General features: G+C 46.1%; 1 protein-coding gene across 1 annotated transcript in view; it reads right to left on the reverse strand.

The window, feature by feature from the left end:
• Positions 1 to 21,691, reverse strand: part of LOC138357549 (pregnancy zone protein-like) — a 657,491-nt gene that overhangs the window by 514,221 nt on the left and 121,579 nt on the right. The window contains exons 7-10 of the mRNA XM_069314408.1: positions 16,805 to 17,020; positions 7,255 to 7,398; positions 2,963 to 3,166; positions 1,523 to 1,702 (exon numbers count right to left, since the gene is read on the reverse strand). Coding sequence (XP_069170509.1) covers positions 1,523 to 1,702; positions 2,963 to 3,166; positions 7,255 to 7,398; positions 16,805 to 17,020 — 744 coding nt within the window. The remainder of the gene's footprint in view (positions 1 to 1,522; positions 1,703 to 2,962; positions 3,167 to 7,254; positions 7,399 to 16,804; positions 17,021 to 21,691) is intronic.

A 21,691-nucleotide genomic window follows, 5' to 3' on the forward strand; every position in this document is an offset into this window, starting at 1 on the left:
ACGTCACAATGTTAATGGAGCACTTCGTCTCCCACATACAACGCTCCTGCCATGTGTGTGTCAAATGTTCTGACAAAGAAGCAGCAGTAGATGTCACACTAATAATTTTAATTTTATAACATTTTAATATATAAAATACTATCTACATATACAGTAGTATTATTTCATAGCAATGACGTTTTATTTCTGTCTTGGCCGTCAACAGGCCGTCGGCAGTTCGCAGGTATAAAGAGGTTGAAGAACGCACCTTTAGAGCGCAGGCGGGAGAAATACATAATAATTTACACTTGTAAAATATCAGAGGGTCTGGTTCCAACTAATATTTTAATATTAATGTTTTCCCTCTAATATTATTATTTTCCCTCTAATAATATTATTCCTCGAATATTTTCTTCGAGAATTTTCTCGAAGTAAAACTAACTAATCTCAGTAAGTCATATGAGCACAGACGTGGTGTCCAGAGTAGGGATAGTGATTCCACAGAACCCTGCCCCACAGTTCCCAGAAATCAGGTAATTGAGCATTATTCTGAAACTTCGACATCCCTTGGTGAGTCTCTAGGGGAGTCCCGGTGAGTCCCTGGAGAGGTCCCTGGGAGTCCCCTAGGAGGTCCCTGGGGAGTCCCCTAGGAGGTCCCTGGGGAGTCCCCTAGCAGGTCCCTGGGGAGTCCCCTAGGAGATCCCTGGGAAGTCCCCTAGGAGGTCCCTGGAGAGTCCCCTAGGAGGTCCCTGGGGAGTCCCTGGCTCCTGGGGAGGATGATAACAACGATGTCTTATGATGAACGCCAAGTGAGGCGCTCTGCCAGACATAAAAACACAAACTTCTGGACACTTATTCAGAACATTGTATACAGCTGCTTGTGAGAAAGAATGTGGGTTACATCCGAAAATTTGGTTTGTAATGCATTTATCTTGGTTATCTTGAGGTTATCTTGAGATTATTTTGGGGCTTTTTAGTGTCCCCGCGACCCGGTCCTCGACCAGGCCTCCACCCCCAGGAAGCAGCCCGTGACAGCTGACTAACTCCCAGGTACCTATTTACTGCTAGGTAACAGGGGCATTCAGGATGAAAGAAACTTTGCCCATTTGTTTCTGCCTCGTGCGGGAATCGAACCCGCGCCACAGAATTACGAGTCCTGCGCGCTATCCACCAGGCTACGAGGCCCCTTTACACGTGCATTGTGTCTTCACTTTCATTGAAGCACTGTGGCTTTTTGGTAAGTTTCTCCAAAAATATAATATATTTATGAAGAAATTCATGCATGTAATATTTCTCGTATATTCAAGAAATTTGCACGTAGAATGACAGTTCAGATAATCTTGAAGTTAAAGGTTTGGTTAATAAACAATGAAAGCTTAGTAAGAAAACTGCTAGCAATCTCTCAAGGTTATTTGTGCATCCTTAAAGTGGGGAAGTTGAACGACTCGCAGCAGGAAAATGTTGCAAACGTCTATCATTATCTTAAACAAATTATCCTTACTGAGTAGACTTACTAAAAAGCAAATATAATCCTTATACAGACCTTGACCTTGGGAGATGCAGTTGGAGGAATGTTGATATTGATGTTGACGACTCCCCTGATGGTGTTGGGGAGGGGAGGGGGGAGAGGCTCCACCAGGTGCTCCACACTGATGGGCAGCTCCCCGCTGGTCAGCTGGTACTCCTGGCTGCCCTGGTACTGGACCTTCCCGCGAGACACAACCTGAAGTAATAGTAGAGTGTTAGGCCCCGCTGGTCAGCTGGTACTCCTGGCTGCCCTGGTACTGGACCTTCCCGCGAGACACAACCTGAAGTAATAGTAGAATGTTAGACCCCACTGGTCAGCTGGTGCTCCTGGCTGCTCTGGTACTGGACCTTCCCGCGAGACACAACCTGAAGTAATAGTAGAGTGTTAGGCCCCGCTGGTCAGCTGGTACTCCTGGCTGCTCTGGTACTGGACCTTCCCGCGAGACACAACCTGAAGTAATAGTAGAGTGTTAGGCCCAGCTGGTCAGCTGGTACTCCTGGCTGCCCTGGTACTGGACCTTCCCGCGAGACACAACCTGACGCAAGCAAGTAGCTTCATATGCAGGTCTAATGGTCAATGAGAATTTTAAGTTGTATATTTCATTAAACAAATTTTATATCTAACATTCCTTAGAACTCTTCCAGCTAAACAATTGAGGATCCCGGGGTAAGCCCCAGCCAGGACAGAAATGGTTTGGTATGGTTCCTTTCACCTGATGACTCTGTTCACCTAGCAGTAAATAAGTATCTGGGAGTTAGGTAACTGTGGGGGTTGCATCCTGGTGAGGGTCAGCAGGGTCAAAACCCCCCAACATGGGTGGTGAATATTGCCGGAACAGAGGCGGACTTTTTATTAAGAAACAAACCAGTTACTGCAAGGAGTGGATGGCCAACAGGCTGTAGTGGATATATGGGCCTGCGGCCTGCTACAAGGAAAAGCATGTTGGATGAAATTTTTTAAATAATTAATAATTGTACATGATTAACCAAAATAAATATAATGTAGTTATACTAATTGTGTTATTTTTTCCCATTTTAAGTCAAGTGTATTCATGCCAAAAAAGTATATTTACCTCTCTATAACAATCCCCTCGAGCATATAACTTGCATGGCTGGTTCATTCAGTTTTACTCATTTTCCTCTGCTAAGTAATTAAATTGATTTATGGCCACAATACTTATGGGTTCACATACTTTGTAATTACAGTAACATCAAAAATCACTTTAGGATCATGTACTATTACTAAAAGAGTAAAACTATATTGCACAAATGTTGCCATTGAACCTTACGATACTCAGAGTTAATGAGATACTTTGCCACTAATAACCTATGGAGATCAGATCTATTGTGCAGTGTTAATACTTAATTTATGATCATTACGAACAAACACGAAGGCACCAATTTCCTTGAGCATAACACATGTCAGGTAGACAGCGTTAAATTTCCTTACAATTACCTGGACAGTAAAGATGGCGGAGGTCTGGTCGGAGGCGGAGAAGAGGACTGGCAGGAGGTGGTCTTGGGCCTCTCCAGGCACACACTTGAGCTTGCCCTCCGGGGCGTGGATCAACAGCGACGAGCTAGAGGGAGAGAATGAGTGCTCCAGGGTCTTCGAGAACTCTGACTGATGCATATTCGCCCGGGAGTTCAGGGCCTTTATCTGAGGAGAGTTAAACACACTTTAGCATACTACACAATGATCACTAAATCCTTTTGGAAAAGTCAAACCCAGTGTACTCAAGCTTGCTCTCACTTTTTGGTGTTATCTGGTAAATTTCAGTAGGTTAACAAGCCTTAGGTAATTGCATGAAGCCTCCGAGACCCACCCTCCGAGGCCCACTGTTGCACGAAGCCTCCGAGGCCCACTCCCCGAGGCCCAGCCTTACCTAGCAAGAAGGAAACTCAGTCTGGCTGTCTACGAGGTGCAGGAGGAAGGGGAGGAAAGGTATCAGGGGAAAGCGCAACCCATTTTATTATGACTATATAACACTGGGAAGGGGTCAGCATAAGGATTTGGGATGGGACGGGAGGGTGGGGAGGGGAGGGAAGAATGATGCCCAACCAACTTGGACGGTCGAGTGAGCTGCCTGAAAAAAATGGTAACCCCGAGGAAAACATCCCTTCGGCGACCCGTGATCGATGAACCTTGGTCAACCTATTGATTTCACTGCACCAACATCAAAGTAGTTAGTAACCCCCCATTTGGTTTGTAATGCACTTACACGTGCATTGGGTCTTCACTTTCTTCACAAAAAGCCGCAGAGTTCAGGGCAGACTTACACTCCCAGAATAAAGTATTACACGTCTCCAAGTACAACAAGCATATGCTTGGCACGAGACCACAGACAGTATTCAGCCGGGCTTCTTAACCACGAGCCAGACTGTTACAGGAGAACCTACAGGGTGTTCCGAGGCGCCACCAGCGAAGCCCGATGGAGCCACACAGATCCCAGCACACAAAGTAGCTGCTATACGAGGTGTGATATCCCCGGTAACCTGAACTTTTTGTGAAGTATTTGTTGGCTGGAAAGTAGGGACGTGGAGGGATGGAATCATTACACATTGATGACACTCGTCCCACACGCTGGAAAAAGAAGTTACCGACAACGTTTTGGTCCGTCCACATCCTCATTTCTTTTCAGACATGTGAGATGGACGTCAAATTTTCATACAGTTATTGTGATTTTTTACATTAAATTATGAAGTTTATAAAGTCATCCTATTTAAGAGTGGAAGAAAATTACTTTTTTGAGGTCTTTGGACCCTAAGACTATTTTTACCATATTCTTTAAAGTTTTATTTGCATGCTCTTATTTACTCTGGCTCTCATATGGATGTATGACAGTCTGATACCCGCATTATAAAGGTAAACTCTACTTTAAGCTCTATAGAAAAAGCTGCAGATGGCAAGGAGGACGGCCATGAGTGTCCAGGAACTCCTAATAGCATACAGCACTCTTGGGCTGTGCATCTCTGCCAGTTCTTGCAGTCATTTGCAATAATCCAAACGTTTTGGAAACAAAACAGCAGTTGAGTATAACCTTGAACAGGTGGGCAGAAGCTTTGCCGGTGACCGAAGCTGCAATACCAAAAGCCAAGCTCTCATGGAAAGATCAACCGGCTATCAATAGTCAAACTCTCACATTCAGAGAACATATAGAACAGCACACAAGACGAAGAAAAGCGGTCTTAGAAACCTGGTACACAGTAACAACTACACTTTAAGAAAATGTTCCAAGAAACCGAGAGTGAATGGTAGCACACAACGAGCAACACAACTACCGTGAACCACCAGCACCGAAGTAACGAGCAACTCAACTACCGTGAACCACCAGCACCGAAGTAACGAGGCAACACAACTACCGTGAGCCACCAGCACCGAAGTAACGAGGCATCACAACTACCGTGAACCACCAGCACCGAAGTAACGAGGCATCACAACTACCGTGAACCACCAGCACAGAAGTAACGAGCAACACAACTACCGTGAACCACCAGCACCGAAGTAACGAGGCATCACAACTACCGTGAACCACCAGCACAGAAGTAACGAGGCAACACAACTACCGTGAACCACCAGCACCGAAGTAACGAGGCATCACAACTACCGTGAACCACCAGCACAGAAGTAACGAGCAACACAACTACCGTGAACCACCAGCACCGAAGTAACGAGGCAACACAACTACCGTGAACCACCAGCACCGAAGTAACGAGGCATCACAACTACCGTGAACCACCAGCACAGAAGTAACGAGCATCACAACTACCGTGAACCACCAGCACAGAAGTAACGAGCAACACAACTACCGTGAACCACCAGCACAGAAGTAACGAGCAACACAACTACCGTGAACCACCAGCACAGAAGTAACGAGCATCACAACTGCCGTGAACCACCAGCACCGAAGTAACGAGCATCACAACTACCGTGAACCACCAGCACAGAAGTAATGAGCATCACAACTACCGTGAACCACCAGCACAGAAGTAACGAGCAACACAACTACCGTGAACCACCAGCACAGAAGTAACGAGCAACACAACTACCGTGAACCACCAGCACAGAAGTAACGAGCAACACAACTACCGTGAACCACCAGCACCGAAGTAACGAGCATCACAACTACCGTGAACCACCAGCACAGAAGTAACGAGCAACACAACTACCGTGAACCACCATCACAGAAGTAACGAGCATCACAACTACCGTGAACCACCATCACAGAAGTAACGAGCATCACAACTACCGTGAACCACCATCACAGAAGTAACGAGCAACACAACTACCGTGAACCACCAGCACCGAAGTAACGAGGCAACACAACTACCGTGAACCACCGGCACAGAGGTAACGAGCACAAGCTCAGAAGTCAAGATTCAAATATGTGTCAACACAGAACTAACGAACACAGTAATATATGGGACTGCACAAGGCATGTTGTCCCATGTGAGGCAGCTCATATTTATGCTACACAACTCGTCCATTCATGTTTATATTCATTGATCCCACTTGTATTTTATTTATAAGTAATGTCTTTTATAAATCAACAAATCTATTCTCAAACCTGTATTTACCCAGGCCTTTCCTGAATCTAAACGTCCAGTTTGTACCCATTGTTTCGTGCTTTTCTTTGTCTTCCTATAAACTATGAGTTCCGTCCTCTCCCTTGTTCTTGCCAATCAATATACAGAGTATTTGAACCTCTTCTTCTTCCCACTGTTGATACTCGTCCCTCTCCCTGGTTTGCCTATGTTGATGACAGTTTTGTTCTATGGGCTCATAACCGTCTTTTTCTAGCCTTTCCTCTCCTCTCTTAACAATCTGGCTCCTCCTATCAATTTCTAAGTATAATTGTAATCTAATTCCATTCCTCCTTTCCCAGACGTTCAAGTTCACAGCTCTGTGTCCGGTTTGTCTTTCTCTGTGTGCCGCAATTTTAAGCACAATGGTACATATATTTACTTCATTTCCTACCATCCACTTTCTCAAGAAAAGTGTTCTTGTCTCTCTTCCTCCACGTCCAACACATCAGTGACCTTCAGTTTTTTATTCTGAAATTTCTATTATTTACAAGTCTTTCTCTCGCCTTGGTTACCTTTTACATTTTATCAACTTTGCCTATTATCAAGCTAAAGGAAATTTCTTTCATCTTAAACCTGTTTCAACACTAGTAGTACAGTCCACTACGGGCTCACCATAGCCCGTGCTACTTGGAACTTTTTGTTCCGAGTAGCAAATCTTTAACAACAACAACAAACTAGTAGTACTATGTTCTGCCTTCCTTTCATATCTGAGCTAAAAAAAAATATCACTAATACCCTCCGTCCTCTTGATGTAAAGCTCACCTGTCAACAAAAATTAAGTGTTGTTAAAAGTGCTTCAGACTTTTACTGTAAAGTTATGTTGAGAAACTGAACAACACTTGGAATTTATATTAGAAACTATAATAATAATTGTTTACTGACTAAACGTTATAATAATTATTGTTTACTGACTAAACGTTATAATAATAATTGTTTACTGACTAAACGTTATAATAATAATTGTTTACTGACTAAACGTTATAATAATAATTGTTTACTGACTAAACGTTATAATAATAATTGTTTACTGACTAAACGTTATAATAATAATTGTTTACTGACTAAACGTTATAATAATAATTGTTTACTGACTAAACGTTATAATAATAATTGTTTACTGACTAAACATTATAATAATAATTAAGTCAAGAAGACACTTACGTAAACTCTCTTGGTGTTGTAGACTGGCAAGACTGTTGTGAAGAGACCATCTGGTGCTGTGGTCATGTTGGTGCAGCGACCAGCTGCACACACCTCCATGGGGACACCACCTGCCGGAGTGCCGTCTGGCTTCTCAGCCCTCACCTGCAACATGTTAAAGAAGTTCTGGAGGTTTAGATATTATGCAGACAAGGAGTCACAATAACGTGGTTGAAATATGTTGACCAAACCCCCTCACTAGAAAGTGAAGGGACGACGACGTTTCGGTCCATCCTGGACTATTCTCAAGTCGATTGTGAAGAGACCATCACAATCGACTTTACATATTAATTTTATTAAGTTAACAGTATCTTAGATGCCATCACTGGCATCTCTGATGACTAGCTTAGTCCTGGAAGACTGTAGGTTGCCAGGACAGTGTTCTGCTGTATGGCTTAACACCATATATTTTTTAAGTTTGTATTTTACACGCGATAGATTATTTGGCCTTGGAATTGTAAACAAGTTGATACTTGATGAGTCAGTAAGATCACAAAGTATCTAGGAAAATCGACACAGAACTTGAAGTAAGAGTTACCAAGTATATACAATAATTACCATCTCCTGTTGAGTTATCACAATGATCTGTATTTTAACGTAACATAATTAACAATTAACGCTTATCCTAGGTAAAATAACAGTGAATAATGGCTGATTGCTATGTAAGTATGTATGAAAAAGGCACCAATTCTCGAAGACTGTTCTGCACGCCTGTGGGCTGAACAGTAAAACACTCCTGGATATTGTTCATGATGCAAATGTGCAAAAACAAAACAAAAAACAAGACGATTGAAGTAAACAAAATAAAATTTGCTATGGATTTTATTGAGGGACAAGACACACGAGGTACATTTGTAAACAAGATTTCCAATAATTTTTAAAATCAGCCTGGACAATAAGGCAGGTGTGTCCCATTAGTGTACACGAGTTATGAGTGTGATCGATATGCCACCCCAGCAAACACAAATCATCTAGAAAACGTTCGTCTATCTCTTCCCATAGGCGTGGGAATGATTTGCATTGAGAATGGTGCAGGAGAGCCTTTGAGAAGCTTTTAATCAAAAAATCCAAACACAAAGGTTTTATAATAAATTATTTTTCTACAACTATTTTGTTCCTAATGTATTACAAATAGTTTTTACATGTTTAAATATAAAATTTATGGTGTTTTTTTTGTAAAATTCATTAATAAATTGTGAATGATATTTATTGGCTCAGTGAAACGTTCAAAATCCATTTAGTTATAATATGATCAGAAAAAAAGAGTTTTCCAAATATTCTAAAAATCGCTCTTTTTAACACAATTTGACTCCTTATGCTTTCCACTAAACACTAATATCATGTTTAAATATATAATTTATGCATTATTCCCTATGATAATTTATATAAATTATAAAAGTTGCTGGAAAGTGGTGTGAAAGAATCTGAAAACGTTTTGTTGTCTTATATTGGCGTGTTCTTATTAACTAGAGTGAGTAAGAGTGAGAGAGAGTGGGTAAGAGTGACTGAAGGTGAGTGAGAGTGTGTAAGTGTGAGTAAGAGTGAGTAAAAGTAAGAGTGAGTAAGAGTGATTGAGAGGGTGACAGAGTGAGAGTAAAAGTGATTGAGAGTAAGGGTGAGTATGAGAGTAAGAGTGATTGAGAGTTAGAGTGAGAGTAGGAGTGATTGAGAATGAGAGTGAGAGTTAGTGAGAGTAAGAGTGATTGAGAGTAAGAGTGATTGAGAGTAAGAGTGATTGAGAGTAAGAGTGATTGAGAGTAAGAGTGATTGGGAGTAAGTGATTGGGAGTAAGAGTGATTGGGAGTAGGAGTAAGGGTGAGAGTAGGAGTAAGAATGAGAATATGAGTGATTGAGAGTAAGAATGAGAGTAAGAGTGATTGAGAGTAAGAGTGATTGGGAGTAAGAGTGATTGGGAGTAAGAGTAAGAGTGAGAGTAAGAGTGAGTAAGAGTAAGAATGAGAGTAAGAGTGATTGAGAGTAGGAGTGATTGGGAGTAGGAGTGATTGGGAGTAAGAGTGATTGAGAGTAAGAGTGATTGAGAGTAAGAGTATGAGAGAAAGAGTATGAATGGGTAAGGGTGACTGAGAGTGAGTAAGAGTGACAGAGAGTAAGAGTGACAGAGAGTAAGAGTGACAGAGAGTAAGAGTGACAGAGAGTAAGAGTGACAGAGTAAGAGTGGCAGAGAGTAAGAGTGACAGAGAGTAAGAGTGACAGAGAGTAAGAGTGACAGAGAGTAAGAGTGAGTATGAGAGTAAGAGTGACAGAGAGTAAGAGTGAGTATGAAAGTACGAGTGAGTATGAGAGTGAGTATGAGAGTGAGTAAGAGTGATTGAGAGTTAGTGAGAGTAAGAGTAATTGAGAGTAAGAGTGAGAGTAAGAGTGATTGAGAGTAAGAGTGAGAGTAAGAGTGATTGAGAGTAAGAGTGATTGAGAGTAAGAGTGATTGAGAGTAAGAGTGATTGGGAGTAAGAGTGATTGGGAGTAAGAGTGATTGGGAGTAAGAGTGATTGGGAGTAGGAGTAAGAGTGAGAGTAGGAGTAAGAGTGAGAGTAGGAGTAAGAATGAGAATATGAGTGATTGAGAGTAAGAGTGAGTAAGAGTAAGAATGAGAGTAAGAGTGATTGAGAGTAAGAGTGATTGGGAGTAAGAGTGATTGGGAGTAAGAGTGAGAGTAAGAGTAAGAATGAGAAGAGTGATTGAGAGTAAGAGTGATTGGGAGTAAGAGTAAGAGTAAGAGTAAGAATGAGAGTAAGAGTGATTGAGAGTAGGAGTGATTGGGAGTAGGAGTGATTGGGAGTAAGAGTGATTGAGAGTAAGAGTGATTGAGAGTAAGAGTGATTGAGAGTAAGAGTATGAGAGTAAGAGTGATTGAGAGTAAGAGTATGAGAGTAAGAGTGAGTATGAATGGGTAAGGGTGACTGAGAGTTAGTAAGAGTGACAGAGAGTAAGAGTGACAGAGAATAAGAGTGACAGAGAGTAAGAGTGACAGAGAGTAAGAAAGACAGAGAGTAAGAGTGACAGAGTAAGAGTGGCAGAGTAAGAGTGACAGAGAGTAAGAGTGACAGAGAGTAAGAGTGACAGAGAGTAAGAGTGACAGAGAGTAAGAGTGAGTATGAGAGTGAGTAAGGATGACTGAGAGTAAGAGTGAGTAATAGTGCGTAAGAGTGATTGAGAGTAAGAGTGAGTAATAGTGCGTAAGAGTGATTGAGAGTGAGAGTGATTATGAGAGAGTTAAGAGTGTGAGGTGTGAGAGGGTAACTGGCCAGGGAAGCAGGATGTGTGGTCACAGATAGGCCTAGGCCTCATGATCTCTAATGTTGGTTTTTATATATATGTTGTATTTTTTGTCCTGTTTCAAATTATAATTATTTAGCAGGAATGTAATAAGATATTGCACAGTATTAATGTGACAATAATATTTGCATTATTTCCTTGATAATCAAACTTGTTGTTCAAAGATAATATACAATCTTTAAAGGAAACGTTTTGAGAGCGCCAGCTGCCAACACTGGGCTGGTTGTGAGAGAGACATATGGTTAGTTGTGCTCAGACCTTCAGTGGTGAAGGGTGTGTCCCAGCTGGCCGCCACCAGCCGCCACCCGCCGCCATCCGCCGCCACTACCCACCACCACCAGCCGCCACCCACCACCGCCACCACCCACCACCAGCCGCGCACCACCCACCACCGCCACCACCAGCCGCCACCCGCCACCACCAGGCACCATCAGCTGCCACCGCCACCAGCCGCCACCGCCCGCCACCAGCCGCCATCACCGCCACCACCACCACCAGCCGCCATCACCGCCACCACCAGCCACCATCAGCTGCCACCGCCACCAGCCGCCACCGCCCGCCACCAGCTGCCACCACCACCAGCCGCCACCACTGCCTGCCACCAGCCACCACCGCCCGTAGCCACAGTCGCCACCGCCAGCCGCCACCCGCCACCACCAGCCGCCATCACCGCCACCACCAGCCGCCATCAGCTGCCACTGCCACCAGCCGTCACCACTAGCCGCCACCACCGCCACCAGCTGCCACCGCCCGCCACCAGCCGCCACCACCAGCCGCCACCACCGCCACCACCTGCCACCAGCCGCCACCACTGCCCGCTATCAGCCGTCACCGCCCGTTGCCACAGTCGCCACCGCAAGCCGCCACCGCCAACCGCCACTAGCCCCCACCACCGCCGATCGCCACCACCCATCACAGCCGCCGCCGCCCGCCACCGCCCACCACTACTGCCCGCCACTACCGCCCGCCACCGCCGCCACTGTCCGCCACCGCCGCGTCTGTCCGCCCGCCACCACTGTCCGCCACCGCCACCACTGTCCGCCACCGCCACCACTGTCCGCCACTGCCACCACTGTCTGCCACCGCCACCACTGTCCGCCCGCCGCCGCCACTGTCCGCCCGCCGCCACTGTCCGCCACAGCCGCCACTGTCCGCCACAGCCGCCACTGTCCGCCCGCCGCCACTCTCCACCACCGCCGCCACTGTCCGCCACAGCCGCCACTGTCCGCCCGCCGCCACTATCCGCCACCGCCAGCACTGTCCGCCACCGCCACCACTGTCCACCACCGCCACCACTGTCCGCCACCGCCACCACTGTCCGCCACCGCCACCACTGTCCACCAGCGCCGCCACTGTCCGCCACCGCCACCACTGTCCACCACCGCCACCACTGTCCGCCACCGCCACCACTGTCCGCCACCGCCACCACTGTCCACCCGCCGCCGCCACTGTCTGCCCGCCACCACTGTCCGCATGCCGCCACTGTCCACCACCGCCGCCACTGTCCGCCACAGCCGCCACTGTTCGCCCGCCGCCACTGTCCGCCACCGCCGCCAATGTCCGCCACAGCCGCCACTGTCCGCCCGCCGCCACTATCCGCCACCGCCACCACTGTCCGCCACCGCCACCACTGTCCGCCACCGCAACCACTGTCCGCCCGCCGCCGCCACTGTCCGCCCGCCGCCACTGTCCGCATGCCGCCACTGTCCACCACCGCCGCCACTGTCCGCCACAGCCGCCACTGTCCGCATGCCGCCACTGTCCGCATGCCGCTACTGTCCACCACCGCCGCCACTGTCCGCATGCCGCCACTGTCCGCATGCCGCCACTGTCCACCACCGCCGCCACTGTCCACCACCGCCGCCACTGTCCGCCACAGCTGCCACTGTCCGCCACCGCCACCACTGTCAGCCACCGGCACCACTGTCCGCCACCGCCACCACTGTCCGCCACCGCCACCACTGTCCGCCACCGCCACCACTGTCCGCCTGCCGCCGCCACTGTCCGCCCGCCGCCACTGTCCGCATGCGCCACTGTCCGCATGCCGCCACTGTCCGCCACCGCCGCCACTCTCCGCCACAGCCGCCACTGTCCGCATGCCGCCACTGTCTGCGTGCCGCCACTGTCCACCACCGCCGCCACTGTCCGCCACAGCCGCCACTGTCCGCCCGCCGCCACTATCCGCCACCGACACCACTGTCCGCCCGCCGCCACTGTCCACCACCGCCGCCACTGTCCGCCCACGCCACTGTCCACCACCGCCGCCACTGTCCGCCCGCCGCCACTGTCCACCACCACCACAGCCGCCACTGTCCGCCCGCCACCACTATCCGTCACCGCCGCCACTGTCCGCCCGCCACCACTGTCCGCCCGCCGCCACTATCCGCCACCGCCGCCACTGTCCGCCACCGCCGCCACTGTCCGCCCGCCACCACTGTCCGCCCGCGCCACTGTCCACCGCCGCCACAGCCGCCACTGTCCGCCCGCCGCCACTATCCGCCACCGCCACCACTGTCCGCCCGCCGCCACTGTCTGCCCGCACCACTGTCCACCACCGCCGCCACTGTCCGCCCGCCGCCACTGTCCACCACCGCCACCACCGCCGCCACAGCCGCCACAGCCGCCACTGTCCGCCCGCCGCCACTATCCACCACCGCCGCCACTGTCAACCACCGCCGCCACAGCCGCCACTGTCCGCCTGCCACCACTGTCCGCCCGCCGCCACTGTCCGCCTGCCGCTACTATCCGCCACCGCCGCCACTGTCCGCCACAGCCGCCACTGTCCACCGTACAGCCTCCCTTCTCTCCGTTAGTAAATAATTATAATTGTTAGTAAATAATAAAAGAAATATAAATTATTAAATTTTTTTTACCCTTAAATTGGTTTTAATATTTAAATTGAAAATAATAATATAATATAAAATAAAATATAATAAAAATAATATAATATAAAATAATATAATTTAATTTCAAGAAATTTAACTTTAAACACAAGGATGTGAAAAGGGTTCAGATTATAGGCTCAAACCTTTCACAAGAGATTCATATTGGTATATGAATGGATTATGAATGACTCGTATTAGGATTGTATAGTTGCCACAATATCTCAAATTAGTGTTAGATACGTAGGTTTTGGTTATAAGTTTTGGAAACCTATTTAAGTCCACACACTAATCCGTATCTGATACGATAAAACAAACGTTTCCAATCCTTTCAAATACTTTCCTGATATGTTGTGGCAACCTAAAATTGTTTGCTGGGACCTTACCTCAGCTGTTTCCTATCAGCTATGTTAGTAAGAGGAAGACTCTGGTTAAAGATCACATATAATTGTACACAAATATGTGATAATGTTTGTATATTTGGGCAGCAGGCGTTACTTTAAGCATATTTGGTTAAATATGACCGCAATGCTGGCGTTGTTAATCTTAAAGTGCTAGTTTTTTTATGCTTCTAACTTATTTTCTCTTCGTCAGTGCCAAGGAGAGCAATCTTAAGGAATTAATAAACAAGGAGCAATTTCGGATTAAATACACATGTGTAAGGGGATGAATTGAAGCCTTAGGTAATCTCCTTCGACGCCACTGTTGCCGCCTGCAACAGTGGCGTCAGAGGTGTATGGGGGCAATGAAACGTAGGGTAAGGAATAGGGAAATAAGGTAAGAGTAAGGGAAAAGGGGCAATCATATATTGGGTAAGGCGTTGCATAGGACTAGTACTCTCTGTGGGCGGTAAGAATCCGGTAGAGATGTGGTAGTTACCCCGTGATGTAGGTGAGTTCTGCATCTAAGTGTTGCCAGGGAAGCGAAGTAGTTATTCAATATATTTATAAGTGATTTTTTCTCTCATTTTAGTATAGCTGCCAGGATTTGTAGTCGTCTTAGGTCAGTGGCCGACTCCAGGATTTTTGTATTGTCAACTAGCAAGTTCCTAGGGAGTGTTGTGTTATGTTCACTATGAATTGAACCCGAAGTAAGTAATTATCAAAATAAGGCACCAGACATCCCGAGAAAGTCGCAACACCTGTCCCTCACGGATCACGTACCCGGCAGCCGGGACAAGGCTCCCGCCCCTGACCGGGGGAACCGCAGGGGACGCAGGCACGGCATCGTCCCCGCCACCGGGCACAGGAGCCGAGGACCCCTGGCGCACATCCCTTCTCAGCACCATGACAAGATCCTGATCATCAGGGAAAACTTCGCACTGCGGGGATCCAATAGCAATAGACACAGGAGGTGGGGGCACAGGAAGCAACTCGGAGCCCCTCACAGCCCCGTCACCGACGGCGGGGGACGCCGGAGCACCATACTTCTCCACCTCCTCCCAAGGCTCACCACGATGGGGAGACACACTCTGAACCCGCTTCGATCATATCGAGACAGGCCGCCGGTCGTTCGAGCTATCACTCCCATCTTCCTGCACCACAACAGAACTCTCCGGCAGGTGTGCTTGTAAAGAACGACCCCCGAGAACCACAGCTTTAACAACCGGAGCCACCGGACCACACACTGCAGGAGACAACCCCTCGCGGACAGCCAGAGCGACAGGAGACACCGTATCCTGGAACATAGTAGGCAGATGCGGCTGAGACGGGGCGGGGTGAGGCAGCTGGGGCAGGGATGGTCGTGGCGGGGCCACACTAACCTCCACGTCAACACCTACATCTGCACCAAGACGAGCCGCAGGATCCGACACCGGGGCAGCAGACAGTAGGGAATCAACACACAAATCCCAGCACCCATTGACGGGTCCGAGGTCGACAACGGGGGAGAATCCTCCTCCCAGAAGAGGTTAATAGGGGTGACCCCGGTGGACCTCACACCCTGCAGCCTGGTGGCCCTGTAGGTCACACTTGAAACACATCTGGAGCTGGCCCGTATGAAACAAACAAAGAGGGAAGCGCAACAGCATGATGGAGGACAGTATATGATCCCTAAGGCGCATGGTGAGAGTGTGGGTCCACACGGGACCCGATTCTACCTCCCGGTGGGGACGGCGTTCATCCGCACATGAAGAACCCGCCAAAAACGGGCAAAGTACCGACGTAGAAGGTCCTCAAGGAACTCGAAGGGTGCCCCATGCACTGCCACATACATCGTCATAGGACAGCGACCAGAGAAAGTCACTGATCCACCATTATCAAGAAGAGGGAAAGTGCCCCCATCATAGCACGTGACGAGATCACGGTATACCACTGAGGAGCCAAACTTCACAATCGCACGTCCCCCAGCAAGCAGCTACACACCACACACAGCCTCCAAAGAAACACGTAACATGTCCAAAATCACCACTTCTACTGCTTGGTAGGAAGTATTACTGGAAAATTCCAGGCCTGACGACAGGTGGCACAGGCTTCCCCATACTGCAGGCCGACACGGCCACTTTCAAGTCACGCCAGCAGCCACACCAAGGCCCGCACATCATGCCGGGTTGTCAACAAACCCCACACCGGCCAAGTAACAACTGGATAGGCAAAGAGAAGCGTCCTGCTCGCCACACCACCCAGCGCCGGACTGACGTGCTGTCAAACTGATCTAAAACGTTGTCGTTCTGGATTAAGTGATACTGTATGTCGTGTCTATGTTCACACTACGTACTGATATTCGTCATCCCAATGTTATCCCTGTGTCAACATTTCTTAATATTCTTTTGGTACTTGATGACTGAATTATTTAATTATCTATATTTATTGTGTTTAAGTTGATGTACAGTAATATTAACAGCTATTATTTATCTATTGCTCAGTCATTTCATTAACTGGTTAGTATGAACGTGTCAGTCTATTATTCTTGCTGGCGGAGTTAATAGTGTAGGGTTATAATAGTTTTGGGTTAAAAACTGTAAATAATGACGTAAACGAATTTTTTTGTTATACACGTGTGTGATCACATTTACACACATAGGTGACACGTCCAACAGTCTAGTCGTGTCCATCTCCCAGTAGCAACAGTCTTGTCATGTCCATCTCCCAATAGCATCAGTCTTGTCGTGTCCATCTCCCAATAGCAACAGTCTTCTCGTGTCCATCCCCCAGTAGCAACAGTCTTGTCGTGTCCATCCACCAGTAGCAACAATAGGCGGTGTTGAACGCCCAGAAGATGGAAATCAATGAACTATAAAATGTGTTGCACAGCAAGCCAAATCGACAATATTTAGTGAATAATAAAACATGAACATAACTTTGTTCTAACACATTTTTACAATTATAATTACCAACCTTGAGGGAGTAAGGAAGGTTCGGCTTCATGTAAGCGTCTTCGTAGATAGTTTTGAAGGTCACGGCGTTTCGGGTGATGGAGACTGAGGCGTCCTTTTTAATTTCCACTCCAGTACCTTCCTCAGTGACGATGGCCGAGGCCTTGAGACTGTACACGTCGCAGTCAATGATCCTCAGCTCCGATGCCTGCACCTCCACCTCCTTACACCCGGAGATCTGCAATGAGAACCTTTCTTGTATATTGTGTCGGTGTCTGGAGGAATTCACCACTTATCACAGTATACCCCATTAATTTATGTAACCCATTAGTTTACATAACCCATTAGTTTATGTAACCCATTAGTTTATGTAACCCATTAGTTTATGTAACCCATTAGCTTATGTAACCCATTAGTTTACGTAACTCTTTAGTTTATGTAACCTATTAGTTTATGTAACCCATTACTTTACACAACCAATTAGTTTATATAACCCATTAGTTTACGAACCCATTAGTTTTTGTAACCTATTAGTTTATGTAACCCATTAGTTTATGTAACTCATTAGTTTATATAAACCCTTAAGTTTATGTAACCCATTAGTATATGTGAACCCATTTGTTTCTGTATCCCATTAGTTTATGTATCCCATTAGTTTATGTAAACCCCATTAGTTTATGTAACCCATTAGTTTACATAAACCCATAAGTTTATGTCACCCATTAGTTTATGTGAACCCATTTGTTTCTGTACCCCATTAGTTTATGTAACCCATTAGTTTATGTAAACCTATTAGTTTATGTAACCCATTAGTTTACATAAACCCATTAGTTTATGTGAACCCATTAGTTTCTGTAACCCATTAGTTTATGTAACCCATTAGTTTAAGTAACCCATTAATTTATGTAAACCCCTTAGTTTACGTAACCCATTAGTTTATATAACCATATTAGTTTATGTGAACCCATTAGATTCTGTAGCACATTAGTTTATGCAACCCATTAGTTTATGTGAACCCATTAGTTTCTGTAACCCATTAGTTTATGTAACCCATTAGTTTATGTAACCCATTAATTTATGTAAACCCCTTAGTTTACGTAACCCATTAGTTTATATAACCATATTAGTTTATGTGAACCCATTAGATTCTGTAACACATTAGTTTATGCAACCCATTAGTTTATGTAAACCCATTAGTTTATATAACCCATTAGTTTACATAAACACATTAGTTTACATAACCCATTAGTATATGTAACCTATTAGTTTATGTAAACTATTAGTTTATGTAACCCATTAGTTTACATAGCCCATTAGTATATGTAACCCATTAGTTTATGTAAACCATTAGTTTATGTAACACATTAGTTTACATAGCCCATTAGTCTATGAAACCCATTAGTTTATGTAACCCATTAGTTTATATAAACCCATCAGTTTATGTATCCCATTAGTTTGCGTAAACCATTAGTTTATGTAACCCCGTTAGTTTAGCTTATGTAACCCATTAGGTTATGTAAACCCAATAGTTTATGTAAACCCAATAGTTTATATAAACCATTAGTTTATGTAAACCATTAGTTTATTTAACCCATTAGTTTATTTAACCCATTAGTTTGTCACTCAATAGTTTATGTTACCCATTAGTTGATGTAAAATCTTCAGCTTTTTCAAAGGATTAAGAATACTTGAAGGTGACCAATTGTGTGGAAATCACAGTAACACTCAGGGACTCACCGTAACACTGAAGTACTCACCGTAACACTAGGGTGCTCACAGTAACACTGAGGTACTCACGGTAACACTGAGGTACTCACAGTAACACTGAGGTACTCACCGTAATACTGAGGTATTCACAGTAACACTGAGGTGCTCACAGTAACACTGAGGTACTCACGGTAACACTGAGTTACTCACAGTAACACTGAGGTACTCACAGTAACACTGAGGTACTCACCGTAACACTGAGGTATTCACAGTAACACTGAGGTACTCACAGTAACACTGAGGTACTCACCGTAACACTGAGGTACTCACCGTAACACTGAGGTACTCACAGTAACACTGAGGTATTCACCGTAACACTGAGGTGCTCACAGTAACACTGAGGTACTCACCGTAACACTGAGGTACTCACAGTAACACTGAGGTACTCACAGTAACACTGAGGTATTCAAAGTAACACTGAGGTACTCACAGTAACACTGAGGTACTCCCAGTAACACTGAGGTACTCACAGTAACACTGAGGTACTCACAGTAACAATGAGGTACTCACCGTAATACTGAGGTATTCACAGTAACACTGAGGTGCTCACAGTAACACTGAGGTACTCACCGTAACACTGAGGTACTCACCGTAACACTGAGGTACTCACCGTAACACTGAGGTACTCACCGTAAAACTGAGGTGCTCACAGTAACACTGAGGTACTCACCGTAACACTGAGGTACTCACAGTAACACTGAGGTACTCACAGTAACACTGAGGTATTCAAAGTAACACTGAGGTACTCACAGTAACACTGAGGTACTCCCAGTAATACTGAGGTACTCACAGTAACACTGAGGTACTCACAGTAACAATGACGTACTCACAGTAACACTGAAGTACTCACAGTAACACTGAGGTACTCACAGTAACACTGAGGTACTCACCGTAACACTGAGGTACTCACCGTAACACTGAGGTACTCATGGTAACACTGAGGTACTCACAGTAACACTGAGGTACTCACAGTAACACTGAGGTACTCACAGTAACACTGAGGTACTCACGGTAACACTGAGCTACTCACAGTAACACTGAGGTACTCACGGTAACACTGAGGTACTCACAGTAACATTGAGGTATTCACAGTAACACTGAAGTACTCACAGTAACACTGAGGTACTCACAGTAACACTGAGGTACTCACCGTAACACTGAGGTACTCACCGTAACACTGAGGTACTCACGGTAACACTGAGGTACTCACAGTAACACCGAGGTACTCACGATAACACTGAGGTACTCACAGTAACACTGAGGTACTCACAGTAACACTGAGGTACTCACCATAACACTGAGGTACTCACAGTAACACTGAGGTACTCACAGTTCATGAAGTTCAACCCGAGTAAATGCAAAGTAATGAAACTTGGATGAAAAAACGATTCTTCGCGGCAGGGGATCGTATTCCAGGGACCATAGGATTAAGGACTTGCCCGAAACGCTACGCGTACTAGTGGCTGTACAAGAATGTAACAACTCTTGTATATATCTCAAAAAAAAAAAAAAAAAAAAAAAAAAACTAGGTGGTGGAAATAGGAGGCCAAACACAGGATACAGAATAGGAGATGAAGTACTTAATGAAACGATCAGAGAGAAAGATCTAGGAGTTGATATCACACCAAACCTGTCTCCTGAAGCCCACATAAAAAGAATAACGTCTGCGGCATATGCGAGGCTGGCTAACATCAGAACAGCGTTCAGGAACCTGTGTAAGGAATCATTCAGAATCTTGTACACCACATATGTAAGACCAATCCTGGAGTATGCGGCCCCAGCATGGAGCCCGTACCTTGTCAAGCACAAGACGAAGCTGGAAAAAGTCCAAAGGTATGCCACTAGACTAGTCCCAGAACTAAGAGGCATGAGTTACGAGGGAAGGCTGCGGAAAATGCACCTTACGACACTGGAAGACAGAAGAGTAAGGGGAGACATAATCATAACCTACAAAATCCTCAGAGGAATCGACCGGGTAAACAAGGATAAACTATTCAACACTGGTGGGACGCGAACAAGGGGACACAGGTGGAAACTGAGTACCCACATGAGCCACAGAGACGTTAGAAGGAACTTTTTCAGTGTCAGAGTAGTTAACGGATGGAATGCATTAGGCAGTGATGTGGTGGAGGCTGACTTCATACACAATTTTAAATGTAGATATGATAGAGCCCAGTAGGCTCAGGAATCTGTACACCAGTTGATTGACAGTTGAGAGGCGGGACCAAAGAGCCAAAGCTCAACCCCCGCAAGCCCAAATAGGTGAGTACAGTAACACTGAGGTACTCACAGTAACACTGAGGTACTCACAGTAACACTGAGGTACTCACAGTAACACCGAGGTACTCACCGTAACACTGAGGTACTCACCGTAACACTGAGGTATTCACGGTAACACTGGGGTACCACAGTAACACTGAGGTACTCACGGTAACACTGAGGTACTCACAGTAACACTGAGGTACTCACAGTAACACTGAGGTACTCACCGTAACACTGAGGTACTCACCGTAACACTGAGGTACTCACGGTAACACTGGGGTACCACAGTAACACGGAGGTATTCACGGTAACACTGAGGTACTCACAGTAACACTGAGTTACTCACAGTAACACTGAGGTACTCACAGTAACACTGAGGTACTCACCGTAACACTGAGGTACTCACCGTAACACTGAGGTACTCACAGTAACACTGAGGTACTCACGGTAACACTGAGGTACTCACAGTAACACTGAGGTACTCACGGTAACACTGAGATACTCACAGTAACACTGAGGTACTCACAGTAACACTGAGGTACTCACGGTAGTAGTGGGGATGGCAACACACAGAACATTTTTTTTTCTGGGGGAAAAAATGTTCTGTGTGAGCCATGGTTTTCAGGTCCAAAATCACGCATGTGGTAGGGGAAAAAATGATCTGTGTGAGCCAGGGTTTTAAGGTCCAAGGGGGAAAAAATGTTCTGTGTGAGCCATGGTTTTCAGGTCCAAGGGAAAAAATCACGAGTGTGAGCCATGGTTTTCAGGTCCAAAATCTCGCGTGTGAGCCATGGTTTTCAGGTTCCAATATCCCGCGTGTGAGCCAGGGTTTTTCAGGTAAATTTTGTCAGACACAGATTTTAGAAGTTGTTAAAGTTCT

This window comes from Procambarus clarkii, chromosome 79 (assembly GCF_040958095.1).
Source record: "Procambarus clarkii isolate CNS0578487 chromosome 79, FALCON_Pclarkii_2.0, whole genome shotgun sequence".
NCBI classification, from domain to species: domain Eukaryota; kingdom Metazoa; phylum Arthropoda; class Malacostraca; order Decapoda; family Cambaridae; genus Procambarus; species Procambarus clarkii.